The 14690-nt window shown below is 41.3% G+C and overlaps 1 protein-coding gene across 2 annotated transcripts; it reads left to right on the forward strand.

The window, feature by feature from the left end:
• Positions 1–1250: 1250 nt before the first annotated feature.
• hsdl2 (hydroxysteroid dehydrogenase like 2) lies at positions 1251–14690 on the forward strand. 2 transcript variants are annotated; one of them, XM_077019102.1, is made up of 11 exons: positions 1251–1409; positions 1866–2029; positions 8105–8203; positions 8308–8422; positions 12412–12515; positions 12600–12698; positions 12795–12989; positions 13188–13259; positions 13636–13773; positions 13852–13980; positions 14365–14690. In XM_077019102.1, the coding sequence occupies exons 1-11, from the start codon at positions 1393–1395 to the stop codon at positions 14478–14480; spliced, it is 1248 nt and encodes a 415-aa protein (XP_076875217.1). In that variant the 5' UTR covers positions 1251–1392; the 3' UTR covers positions 14481–14690. The 2 variants fall into 2 exon arrangements, with proteins under 2 accessions (XP_076875217.1, XP_076875219.1); XM_077019104.1 differs by lacking the exon at positions 14365–14690 and having other exon boundaries at positions 13162–13259; positions 13852–13985.

Genomic DNA, 14690 nt, shown 5'->3' on the forward strand with positions numbered 1-14690 from the left:
ATGTACAGACGCCTCTTTACAAAATGGCCTCCCTTTCAACCAGACACACCTTTTAAGAATTACAAAACGCATATAATAGGACGATGGAGTAATTTGTTCGAGCAGTCCACGATATAGAGAAAGTAAAATAAAAGCAAAGTAGAAGCACCCGTGACCATTTCTGTGATCCGTTAATCAATAAGGGGTTTGGCATCGTGATGAATAGCACGAGCGCGTGGGTATATGGAAGTCGAGGACAACGTTGGTCCGAACATGCATTAATGCATTACTCAGTGAACCCGCTGAAAAGTGCTTAGAAGTATGACACAAAGCAACGTTTGAACATATGTGGTAATACCACGTTCAAGCCAGGGCAACGAACAGCTTGTAAGCTAATTATAACAATGTTACGTGAAGGAGACGAGTGACAAACCTAATACCTCGAATTTGATTCGACTAACGGGCCGGATTTTCATCCGCGTGAATTTGCAGGGGATATTTAAGTAATTTACAGTATTCTTGCATTGGCAGAAGATTCGACAAATCACAGGTTCTGAAACATGTGTATACTTGTTGCACCAGTTAGACTAGATTTACAGCAGTCCTGTGCGCACAAGCAATGTGTGTGTCCACAAAAATGCCATATTTTATTGTAGAATTCTGCACAATAGTAGAATAACAGAACTATTGTGGAAGTATTATTAGTAGCTAAATGTTAAAATACATTTAAAGTGTCTCTATACAGAACGACCGGTCGTTGCGATCCGACAATGATTTTGAAGCCCCAATTAACACAATTGTGTATGTGTGTATGTGCGTGCATGCGTGCGTGCGTGCGTGTGTGTGTGACCACTCCGGATAGCACTTGTCTATTTGCACTTCTGTAGTTTAGTAGCATTGTGGGTCAAGGGTATCTCAAATTCTGATCATTCTTTGAACAGATGACAAAGCACTTTGTGTGTGTGTGTGTGTGTGTGTGTGTGTGTGTATGTACAAACAGAAGAAAAAGTATATACATAATTTTTATATAGGCCTATTATATAAAATATTTACTTTTTATTCTGTTTAACAGACGAATAAAACACGACCCAGTAGAGGGCACACGAGAGTTACTAAACTGTAGCAAATTGGTTTTGTACCATGTTTAAAGCTGTAAACGTATTTGTGAGTGAATTTTATCACGAACATTAGTTTCATTTTATATAAACTAAGCAATATGAGTTTCTGCTAGAATGCGTTTTAAACTACCAAAGAAGTAGCAGACCGGAAATGCACCGACTGTGTACACGAAGGCGTCTTTCACTAGGTTAAAGGGCATATCCAGACTAGGTGGAGGAGCCCAGGGTCAGAGTGCTGCTGCAGCTGTAGGTCACTTCACATCTCAGTGTGCATGAAGAGCAGCTACAGTGCACCATGCTTCAGAACACAGGGTGAGCTGCTGTAACAGCGCGTCTACATAACGTTAGCTAACCACATATCTGTGAATTCATGGATACAAATGATTTGTTTAGCTACGTCGCTAACGAATGTAAGAACGTGTAGTAGTTAACTACTACGACATAGTAAAACATAGTAAATGACGTGTTCTTACATGCACTATCGGACGTAGCTTCCTATCATGTCAAACTTGCATGCATACAGTTTTGCAATATATGCGATCTTGAAAGAGTTAGGCTAGTTAGCTAGCGATAATGTAGCGGTAGTTGTAGTTAAGTTAGTTATGTGTAGGTGCACTGCAGTTAGAACTATTGTAATGCTAACGCTATATCCGGTGATATAATATGAATTAATTTATGCTTTAAAGCTTTTGTTTGTCTCAGTTCTTTCCCATATTTTGCATAGAACATGGCAGTGTTGCGTGCCTTTAGCCACTCGTGTCCCTACAGAAAGCTGTCCGGATGCACCGTGTTCATAACGGGCGCTAGTCGGGGCATCGGCAAGGCCATCGCGCTGAAGGCCGCCCGGGACGGAGCCAACGTCGTGGTAGCGGCCAAAACCGCCGACGCGCACCCTAAACTACCGGGCACCATCTACACAGCCGCAGAAGAAAGTAAGTTTGGCAAGAATTGCCTGTGAACTTCACACTTGCTGATTAAATCGGGTGTTTACTTTGTTCTGAGATGTTTGTGGCAGTAAAAGACCTAGTCTCTGTTTGAAATGACCAGTGACGGCTTAGTTACCTTGAAAAGGTAATCCGATTACTGATTACTCCTTTAAAAAGTAACTTAGTTACGTTATATATTACTTGATTTTTAAAGTAACTACGTTAAATTTCAAGTTACTTTAGTAATTACATTCAGCAGCAAAATGAGTTTTTCCAATACTCACTTTATTGGAAGTGCATTTTTAACAACAATGTATCTCCTGACATCACGTTTGTGTTGCTGCGCGGTATTATTTGTAGATATATTTGTAAACGTAATACAAGCAAACTATTCAGTCAGACAGCTATTTGTTGTGAAACGAAATACCATTATAATTTCAAGCATTTTTAGTAGGCTACGTTAACCAAAATTCCAGCACTTTTCAAACCTGGAACACCTTCCCCTGTTTTTGGTGAAAAATCTGAAAAAATAAAATACATTGGGTTCAGATATACAGTCCCTGACAAGTTCTGTCGCTTATCCATGTTGTGGAAACAAAAGCTTATAACCTGACTTTAAATTCAAATTAATCGATTGGTTTTAGAAATGACTCGTATGAAAGCTGAAACCCTCCCAAATGAGATTTAATTTACGAAAATAAATTTGATTTACTGCAGAAATATTGATCATTTAATGAACACAGAAAGGTCAGATTTTGGCAAGACAAAAGTTTTGTTGCCCACAGAAATTAAGGTGAAAATCAAACAAATAATTCACTTCATATACAAATATATGCTTCATAACACTGGTGAATGACATTGTGGTGCTATTAGAGCCATATTTAATATTTTGTGTGACTTCCACGAGCTTGAAGGACTGCATTCATGCGGTTCGACAATGATTCATACAATTTATTGATGAAGTCATCAGGAATAGCAAAGAATGCAGTCTTACATGCCTCCTTTTGATGAGTTCATCAAAATTCTTTGGTTTTGTCTTCCAAGCTTCCTCTTTCATCCTACCAAACATGCTCAATGATGTTCATGTCTGGTGACTGGGCTGGCCAGTCCTGGAGCACCTTGATCATCTTCGCTTTGAGGAACTTTGATGTAGAGATGGATGTATGAGATGGTGCACCATCCTGCTGCAAAATTTGACCCCTTTTATGATTGGGAATGTAAGATGTAGCTAATATTTCTTGATATTCTAGGCTATTGATATTGCCTTCCACCTTGCAAATGTTTCGTACACCCCCATACTGAATGTAACCCCAGACCATGATCTTCCCACCACCAAACTTGACTGTTTTCTGGGTGAATCTTGGATCCATACGGGCTCCAGTAGGTATAACCCTTTAGCAGGCTGTGGGCCTTGGCAAATGCCACACATTTTTTTACCTGCCTTTTGTTTATTGCTGGCTTCTGGGCACTGATTCGACCATGGAGGCCATTTCGACAGCGAATCCTACAAACTGTTCTAGTTGACACATGGACTTGAGGTGACCAGGCCTGGTGGAGCTCTGCTGCAGTGGAAGAGAGACTGGCTTTGGATTTTCTAACCAACAAACGTTCCTCTCGAGCAGTTGTCTTGTGAAGTCTGCCGGACCTGGGATTGTCAAAAACATCTCCAGTCTCTTCAAATCTTTTTTTTTTTATTCTTTGTACTTGACGCTGAGACACATTAAAGGTGCCAGCCACCTCTGCAGTGGATTTGGTCTTCAGCGTCTTGATAATCAAGGCTTTGGTCGCAGGATGGATTTTGGCATGTTGTCAGAGGTCAAGTTGCAGTGCAAGTGAAGGTCTGGGGTGCTGGAGTTCTTTTTATACACACCCACTAATTAACCAATCAATTAGTGAGCACAGGTGAGGCTGTAAACTAGGATTGGGTGCATTATATGACAAGGCGACAACTTTTGTCTTGCAAAAATCTGACCTTTCTGTTTTCATTAAATGATCAATATTTCTGCAGTAAAGCAAATATATTTTCGCAAATTAGATCTCATTTGGGAGGGTTTCTGCTTTCATATGAGTCATTTCTAAAACCAATCGATGAATTTAAAGTCAGGTTATAAGCTTTTGTTTCCACAACATGGATAAGCGACAGAACTTATGTCAGGGACTGTAGACTCAAATATAAGCTATTATTGTAGTATCTAAGGCAGGGGTGCCCAATACGTTGATTGCGATCTACTGGTCGATTGCGATCTACTGGTCGATCGTGAATGTGTGGGTAGATTGCGTGACATTAAAAAGTAGGGGATGAATGACAGGCTTTCATCCATCTGCACTGAACGTTGTCTTTTGATTGACATACAGGGTAGCTAATTGGACATCTGAACTTTTGACACCCTACGCATGCGTGTTAAACCGTGCAAACCTGTTAGCTTGCAGCGTAGCTAGCCTCCAATTTATTTAAACTAAATACAACAAAGGGTATAAAAATGAGTGCCGTAGCAGGTCCGCGTAAAGCCTAAAACCACTTCATACAGAATGGGAGGAGGATTTGTTTTTCACCATGTCATATTCACTATATTTCACCATGTCATATTCACTATGTCATAAGTGCGTTTGCCTCATCTGTCAGTGTGCTGTTGCTATTCCCAAGAAGGGAAATGTGGAGCGGCATTTGGGTCGGAACCCAGACTGAAAAGCTTCGAAGAGATTATTGGTTTCCAGATACTCTTGCAATTGGCAGGCCACAGTTCTTTCAAGAGCCTTAGACAGGAAGGGTAGATTAGAGATGGGGCGATAATTGTTGAGGTCTGAAGGGTCAAGACCAGGTTTCTTAAGTATGGGTGTGACAGCAGCTCTTTTGTAGATAGAAGGGACCTCTCTGAGTAGGAGTGATTGATTAATGAGAATGGTGAGATGGGGAAGCAGTGTGGGTAGACAGGTTTTAGTTAAGTTAGTACAGGGATGTCAAAGTCAAATACACAGAGGGCCAAAAAACCAAATTTGCTACAAGCCGAGGGCCGGACTGGTTCAATGTTTATTAAAACATATTGGAATGATTGCACATAGCTTGAACCAAGACGTAACACTTTGTGCTATTATTATTTAATGCTTAAATGAATAAAGCAATATTTTCTTATGGATCTGTTAGTAATTTCAAGTGAAAACATTTTTCAACAGGCAAACAGATAATAACAAACTTCCTTCAAAAGAAAAATCACATGTCCTGTACATTAAATGAATAAAGCAATATTTTGTTATGGCTCTGTCAGTAACTTCAAGGGAAAACATTTTCAACAAGCAAACGGCAAAAAATTTAATATATTCTTTTTATAATTAATTTTTTAATTAATTCTTTTTTTTTCTTAACAGATTATATTCTTTCATTACAGCCAAACACACAGGTTTACCTTTTACCTCCGTGAACATGTACTCTGCCTCCCACCTGGCTTGAAACCCCCTGTTCTCAGTGTCCACCTTACGTTTAGCCATTTTTGAGGAGGGGGATACCTGAACATTGATATCTGCTCTGACTGCTGATGTAGCCGCTTGTGCGCACAGTGACTTCGCGGGCTATCGTTGCATTGTGGGGAATGTAGTATTTGTGCGTGCAAAACACCAGCGGTCGGCTGTGGCCTGCGGGCCGGTTCCAATAGTAATTAAATATCATCCAGGGGGCCATAGATAATCAATTCGTGGGCCGGATCTGCCCCGCGGGCCTTGACTTTGACATATGTGAGTTAGTAGGAAGAGGATCCAGGGGAGAAGTTGTAACTCATGATAAGGCAGTCATGGCCTGGCGGTAGGGAACTGGTCTTGTGACCAGAGGGTCGTGGGTTCGATTCCCAGACCTGCGGCCATGACTGAGGTGCCCCTGAGCAAGGCCCTTAACCCCAACTGCTCACTTGTATAAAAAATTAGATAAAAATGTAAGTCGCTCTGGATAAGCACTGCAAAGAGTGGGAGAGGGTACAAGGGTGTTGTCCGGGGTTTTAAAGAGCTTTGTAACTGTTGAAGAGAGATGCCGTTGGTATAGACTATGCTGATTATTGATGAGATCAGAGAGGTAGGTTGTTTTAGCAATATGAAGAGCATCTCTATACACCAACAAATGCTGCTTGTAGGCATCACCGTGTACAGTAAGCTTTGATTTTTTTGTAGCGTCTTTGTAGTTGACAACCAACTTGCTTCATGGCACGCAGGTCCGCAGTGAACCAGGGAGAGGAAGTAGAAAAGGTAACAGTTTTAGTTTTCTGGGGGGCTAGTGTATTAAGAGCTGCAGAAAGAGCAGCATTTAACATTAATGCATGTGTTTCAGGAGAGGGGGGAGCTGTAGCAACAGGAAAGGTGGAAGAAACAGATTGGTTAAGAAGAAGAGGATCAATAGACTGAGTTTTACGGAAAGAGATACGTTTTTTGATGGAGCGATGGGGAAAGGCCAGTGGAGCGGTAAACAGGATAAGTTTATGGTCCGAAAGTGGAAATAACAGAGAGTGACGATTGAGGACAGGCAATGAATTGGAACAAACTAGGTCGAGGGTGTGACCTTTGTCATGAGTAGGAAAATTAACATGTTGTTTAAACTGGAAGCCCTTGAGAACAGACAGAAAATCGGAAGCAATTTTGCAATCTTGGGTATTAACATGGATATTAAAGTCGCCGACCAGCAACAAGCGGTGAGAGACTGTGCAGGCCAAAGTGAGTAGTTCAGACAGTTCAAGAAGGAATGTTGGATTCAGTTTGGGTGGACGATACAGCAAGATCATAGTGACCGAGCCTGGTAATTTAACAGCAACATGTTCAAAAGAAGTAGCAGATGTAAGGCTCACTTCAGTAATATTACAATTGCTATTAAAGATCACCGCTAGACCACCTCCTCTACCAGAGGAACGAGGTTTACAAATGTATTCAAAGTTTGGGGGGGTGGCCTGATTCAAAGCATAAAAATCACCAGCTTGTTGCCAGGTTCGGTTATAAAAAGCATGTCAATACAACTGTCCAGTATAAACTCGTGGAGTAGCATTCCCTTGTTAGACAGTAAGAGAACATTAAGTAGTGCCAAAACAGCACCGGAGTTGGTAGAAGGGAAAGAGCGCAAGTTGCATAGATTGGCTGAACAAGACACAGTTTGTTGTACTGGGCGAATGGTAGTCCAGAATGAGCAAATATTAGTTCCAGCAGAGTAGTGAACAGTTCTGTTATGATGCTGTCTTGAGCCCCGATGGACATATCGACGGTGAGATAGTATGCCAGCTTTACTGGCAGACCCAGCAGCGGTTTGACCTCTACCAGTCTTGCCTTCTCCTTTCTGAGTTTTGTCCCCTTATTTTTGACTTCACTACAGAAGTCATGCCATATGCCATACCTGATCTCTTAATTCCACTACATGCACTGATATTCTTGGCAATATCGTCCCATTTTTGTTTTGTTTTTTTCTGAATTTGAGGAACTTCCTCGAGCTTTTGAAAACAGTATACTTTTGTTTTTGGCTCAGTTCACTCGACAGAAAGTTTCATTTTCTCTGCTTGTTTGCCATGGTTTTGAATAACGTGTGAAAGGTTGTGTGCCCTATTTATAGCCTTGATAAAAGCCTACGATCGGTCAGAATTGCAAAGGTAATAATTTATGTTCTACTCACTTTTTTCTTATACTTGAAATTTCAACACTTATTAGTTGTTAGTTTTTATGATTGTCATTTTGCTAATGATACTTTTGCGTCGTAATAATGAAAAATGCAGATGCAGAGGCGGAGTCTACTAAGAACTACTTAGAACTTGTTCATAAATTTGGAGACTACGAAGGCTTTTGGGAAACACTTGTAAATTTGGCTTTCTTAAAGTTACGTCGTTCTTAAAGTTGTTTGTAACTTTCTAAGATCGTTCGTTATCGGGAAACCCACCCCAGTTCAGTTAAATGTATTCAGTTCAGTAGATATATGCGGCTTTTAGCCCAGTGCGGCTTATACATCATTTTCCATTAAAAAACTTTGTAGGTGTGGCTTATATTGAGGTGTGTTCTATAGTCCAGAAAATACAGTATATATGTGAATGTATGTATGTATCTCGCCGTAAAAGATGCTGTGTTTGGCAGTTGAAGCTGCAGGTGGGAAGGCCTTGCCCTGTGTTGTTGACGTTCGGGATGAGAAGCAGGTCAGCATTGCTGTTGAAAATGCAGTGCAAAAATTTGGAGGTGAGTGACACACAACAGATCCAGTCGGACAAGGATGGTGTTGGCATTCAGAATGTGGGACCACAAGTCACTTATGTTCTGTTCTGATTGCTTTGTGACATCAGGGATCGACATCTTGGTGAATAACGCTAGTGCAATCAGCCTGACGGGCACCCTGGAAACACCCATGAAGAAAGTGGACCTTATGTTGGGTATCAACCTCAGGGGAACATACATGACGTGAGTCAGAATAAACATGAGTCAGTCTTGTTGTGGAATTAATTTTCAACTGGGTTTTTTTTAGGGCTGCACGATTAATCGTATTTTTATCGTTATCGCGATGTGAAGTTTCACGATAAACACATCGAAAGAGCCACGATAACTCCTTGAATAACAGCAAACTCTAATTGCGTTATCCTCGTCCAGCAATAGAGGGAGCTATTCGCGCTGCAGACTATGATCACGTGACGTAAGTAGGCAAGAGGCAGAGTGAGGCAGAGTTGCCAGGTTCGCGGTTTTCACGCCAAATTGGGCTTGTTTGAAAATCCAGCCGCGGGTAAAAATTCTGGGGCCGCGGGGTGCGGTTTTTTGGGCTACTTTTGAGTTGGGCTACTGCGGAAGTTACAAGTCAACACTAAGAATCGATCGCGATATAATACTTAATTTGTCTCCAGTTCACACTCGCAACACCCCCCCCCCCCCCCCCCCGCCGACAACTTACACTCGCAGATTTTGTGCGGAAAACTTTTGTAGGACCTGGCAACCCTGGAGTGGGGTGAACACGCTCATCAGACACGCGATTTGGTTTAAGCCTGGTTTACACTTGATGCGGCGCGAGGGTCCGGGAGGCGAAAATAACGTAATCGCGGTGGCTTCGCCCGTGTGCAATTGCCTCGCGCGCTGTCGATTCACGAGGTCGTGCACCTCTCGAATTTTGTACGTTCGCGCGCGCCACGTCTCGGCGCAATGAGAACAGTCATGTTTGCAGGGTTCATACACCTATACAAGGTGAAATTCAAGCACTTGTATGTCACTTTCAAGGTCCATTTCAATAATTCCCAGCACGTTATTGAATTAAATATTTATACATATACTCTAATGATTCGAAATAATTCGCTTTTTTATCACATTATTTAATGTTATTATTTATTTAAAGTTCGCGCGCGCCGCGTCTCGGCGCAATGAGAACAGTCATGTTTGCAGGGTTCATACACCTATACAAGGTGGAATTCAAGCACTTGTATGTCACTTTCAAGGTCCATTTCAATAATTCCCAGCACGTTATTGAATTAAATATTTATACATATACTCTAAATGATTCGAAATAATTCGCTTTTTTTATCACATTATTTAATGGATATTTATTTTCAAAACGCCCAATCTTAACGTCTTCACGTTTTCTCATGTTTCGTCCTGGAATTACAAGAGGCTCGTATTTGTTAACGTAATACAAGAGAATTGTTCAGTCAGACAGATATTTGTTGTGAAACGAAGTAGTTACAATTTCAAGCCTTTTCAAATACTTTAGCCTAAATTCCAGCACTTTTCAAACCTGAAACACAAAGCAACATTAAAATTGGTCAGGTAAAAGTTCATTCCCCTGTATTTGAGGGGTGTTTTTTTTATACTACTAGGCCTACATATCGTTTCGGACAACACTGCAAAGAATGTGACACGGCAAGATTAAACGCTTCCGCCGTTCGCGGAGGTTAACGAGGTGTGCGGAGTCGCTCACTCGTGAAAGTATAAACCTAGATTGAATCTATTGTTGAATAAACCTGCAAAATATTTGGAATTATTCTGGATTCATTACACAGTAAAAAACAAAACAAATTAACGTGCTGCTGTTCAGAGAGACACTACATTTCTGTATTTTAATCTTAATTTATCGTGGTTCACATCGATATCGGGATATCCAACAACGTTATCGCACATCGCAATTCTAGTCCATATCGTGCACCCCTAGTTTTTTTTTTATTTGTTGTTCACAATATGTATCTTTCTAGTTCAGCAATTTACAGTTTTGCTGGAGTACCCGAGGAAAACCCTTCTAGATACATCAAAACACAACTATATGCAGTGTTTTCATTCAAGCAGCGGATCGCACTACTCCCTTTACCTGTATACAGTCATGGCCAAAAGTTTTGAGAGTGACACAAATATTATATTTTCACATGATCTGCTGCCCTCTGGTTTTTATGTGTGTTTGTCAGATGTTTTTATCACATACAGAAATATAATTGCAATCATATTATGAGTAACAAAAGCTTTTATTGACAGTTAGAATGAGTTAATGCAGCAAGTCAATATTTGCAGTGTTGACCCTTCTTCTTCAGGACCTCTGCAATTCTCCGTGGCATGCTCTCAATCAACTTCTGTACCAAATCCTGACTGATAGCAGTCCATTCTTGCACAATCAATGCTTGCATTTTGTCAGAATGTGTAGGTTTTTGTTTGTCCACCCGTCTCTTGATGATTGACCACAAGTTCTCAATGAGATTAAGATCTGGGGAGTTTCCAGGCCATGGACCCAAAATCTCTGTTTTGTTCCCTGAGCCATTTAGTTATCACCTTTGCTTTATGGCAAGGTGCTCCATCATGCTGGAAAAGGCATTATTGATTACCAAACTGCTCTTGGATGGTCGGAGGACATTCTGGTACCATTCTTTATTCATGGCTGTGTTTTTAGGCAAGACTGAGAGAGCCAATTCCCTTGGCTGAGAAGCAACTCCACACATGAATGGTTTCAGGATGCTTTACAGTTGGCATGACAAGACTGGTGGTAGCGCTCACCTTGTCTTCTCCGAACAAGCTGTTTTCCCAGATGTCCCAAACAATCGGAAAGGGGATTCATCAGAGAAAATGACTTTACCCCAGTCCTCTGCAGTCCACTCCCTGTACCTTTTGCAGAATATCAGTCTGTCCCTGATCTTTTTTCTGGAGAGAAGTGGCTTCTGTGCTGCCCTCCTTGAGACCAGGCCTTGCTCCAAGAGTCTCCGCCTCACAGTGCGTGAAGATGCACTTACACCTGCCTGCTGGCACACAATGATGACATCATCACTCAAAAAACATGGCCGCCATGAGCCAATTAATTGGTTTTGGCCATTTGGCAGGCTTAACATTGGCCAATCGACATGAAACTTGAACACTATGCATATATCAGGATTCCACATCGCGCTGTGCAGTTTCAAAACATTTGGCACTAGGTGGCACTATTCTTGAAAATCATGCATAACTCCTCCAAATTTTCACTTGGGGACATGTAGCTTAATTATTTTTATTCCTTGCAGTACACATGACAACTTTGCAATTACAAGTCCAATTTAAAAATGCATAGTTTTGTGCCATTCATCAATTGTTTGAAAATGGCACTTTTCAAACTAGTCCTAGGATTGTGATCCAATCATGTCAATATTGGTATGTCCATAAACTACAGACTCTGTTGGTAAAGATCAATCATTGTGGCTCTGCCATGCTTGACCTACATTGTCATAATTTCTGAACCATAGAAGCCATTATAACAGTTCTGCCTGACCAGAAATTAACCTTTTATTTCACTAAAATGTCTTTTTGTCACTGTAATAGCAGTATGGTGATACTTGGGCTCCATCTACTGGCCAAATACTAAAACTGACTGAAACGCACACTAAACTAATCTCAGCAAGTGATTTAGTTCTATGATGTGAATCATTTTTCCAATACAATTTATTTTGATCCTTTTGTGCCTTTGGTCCCTCAGTTGAATCTTTTTTTGCACATTTGCACTGAAACAGCTTCTTTTCAGTTTTAGGTCTAAAGGACTTTTTGGCTTCTTTTTGCCTATTGAGGCCAAAATGTCTTTGTGTGTGAACCCGCCAATTTGTGTGTGAACCCGCTGTTGCGGTTATATTTTTTAAATTCAGTTTTTTTCAATCTATTTTCTACCCTATAAATCTCATGTGTGTATGTGTGTGTGTGTGTGTTTAAATTAATAATACATTAATGTTAACGATACATTTACATATACAGTATTGATTTGACAACAGGTTTTTTATTATATCATGACAAAAAGCACATTTGATTTGATTTAATAATTGTTTGTACATTCTAATGCAACTTACAGTATATTTTATATTTGATTTTATGGTGAAATAGCGTGTTCTGGTTAATATAATTTGGTGGTTAGTGTCTGTTACTACGTGGCTTGACCAACTAATGTCCTTGTTATCGTTGTTATTATAATGAATTAGGTCCAAGCTGTGTATACCACACCTCCTGAAGAGCAAAAACCCTCACATCCTCAACCTCAGTCCACCCCTCAACCTCAATCCTGTCTGGTTTAAGAACCACACAGGTAAGAAAATGAGAACCCATTCTACAGGGTCCGCTGTTACATTCAAGGGCTCAGGATTTTGATACTCTACTCCTGTGTGCCCAGCATACACAATGGCAAAATACGGCATGTCCATGTGTGTCCTTGGAATGGCTGAAGAATTCAGGGGATCGGTTGCTGTTAACGCATTATGGCCCAGAACAGGTGAGTTTGGTTGGTTGGTTGGTTGGTTGGTTGGTTGGTTGGTTTTTCTATTGTTCCAGACTCTATGCATCGGTGTCTGTCACCTGTCTGTTACAGCTATTCAGACGGCTGCTATGGATATGCTGGGAGGGCCAGGAGTAGTGAACCAGTGTCGGAAAGTTGAAATAATGGCAGACGCTGCCTATGCTGTCCTCAGCAAGCCTGTCAGCTATACGGGACAGTTTGTTATCGATGAGGACGTCCTCATTAAGGAAGGCATTAAAGACTTCGATGTATATGCAGTCAAGCCAGGTAATTGTTTTAAAATTTGAAAAAACCATGTAATTTTCCCATGGTATTTAAACGTAGAAAGATGTATAAACATATCATAATGGTCAAGTTAACATTTTACCAAATGTGGTAGATAAAGTTTTGTTTAAAAGTAAACAACAGGGAACAACAAAGGGTGTGTGGGTGTTTCCAGTTTACTGTGGTGGGTTCCACATCCAGGTCATCCTTTGCTTCCTGACTTCTTTCTGGACGAAGAGCCAGAGAAGCTTCAGAAACAGATGGAGGATCATGGTTCGTTATCATTTGTTTTTCTTTATGCTTATTTTTGGCATGAATAACACACTGTAAACCTTATTTTCACAAGGTACGTATGTGTAGCTAAAAGTCAATAATTTGAGTTATTTGGTAATATGTAGTTTTGAGTTAGGTAATTGGGTATTGGGTGGCATGGTGATGTTAGTGGTAAGTGAGGGGGTCTGGGTTTGATTCTCGGTCTGGGCCTTTCTTTGTGGAGTTTGCAGGTTCTCCCCCGACTAACGGGATAAAGCAGTAGAGATAATGGATGGGTGGATAGTTTGGTATTGTAATTAAAGTTGTTTTGATTCAGGTAGTTGGGTTAACTGCTTTTGCCATGGCTTTGTTTTTGTTTGTTTGTTTGTACGTACAGGCGCCACTCCTGCGTTCACTGCTGGCGGTACTGCAGCCCCCAGAGGACCCATCGCCGACATATTTAATACTCTCAAGGGAAGCATCAGTGCAGAGTTGGTCAAAACAACGCAGGGAGTTTACAAATTTGAGCTGAGTGGTGCGTCCCTTACCTGCCTCTTTTCGTCCCTGTTCTAATGGCACCTAGCTGAAACCTGCGGTGTGTGGGGTGTTCCAGGGGCGGACGCAGGGGTGTGGTACATCGACCTGAAGAATGGCGGTGGCAGCATGGGCAGCGGAGAGCCCCCGGCTACGGCTGACGTGGTAATGAGCATGGACGGTGATGCCTTTGTCCAGATGTTCACAGGTGAGTGACAGCCAGGGATCCTGTTGTCTGCTAGTTCCTATATATGCTGCTCTAAATGGATTAAGCTGAACTGTTTTTACATTCTGATGACCATCACTAACATAGTTGGGGACAGGGTGGCTTATCCAGTTACAGCACATTTAAAGTTCATCTAAGCACTGGACCTGCAGGTCCCGGCTGATGGGCTGGACTCCAGAACAGTCCTGGCAGACATGAGCTAAGCGGCACTGATGGTAGCAGCTTTGTCACAAGCTGTGTAATCCTGAAAACAAGATTAATGAAGGGTGGGAGGTTTGGGCAGGATAAATAAATAAATGCAAATTGTGTTGAGGTAGCGGGTAACTGGAGTAGTGGCATTACCACTAATGTGTGATGCGTTACCAGGGAAACTAAAGCCAACCATGGCCTTCATGTCTGGGAAGTTGAAGATCAAAGGTGACATGTCATTGGCCATCAAGTTGGAGAAGATGATGGCTATGATGAACAAGTCCAAGCTGTAGCGGATGTCGAGTCTCGAACACTACGTTACTGTAGTACGTCACTACATTGCAGTGCACTGTTGCCACAGTTTTATTAAATCACAGAGAAGCGTCTGGCTGCAGACGTCACAAGAGGATGTGGAATCACAAATGTGTTCAAGTGATCTGTTTTGAAAAAGAATGGCTTTATCACGAATGGATGTTTTAATAAATACACGTTTCACTACTTAA

This window comes from Brachyhypopomus gauderio, chromosome 10 (assembly GCF_052324685.1).
Source record: "Brachyhypopomus gauderio isolate BG-103 chromosome 10, BGAUD_0.2, whole genome shotgun sequence".
NCBI lineage: Eukaryota > Metazoa > Chordata > Actinopteri > Gymnotiformes > Hypopomidae > Brachyhypopomus > Brachyhypopomus gauderio.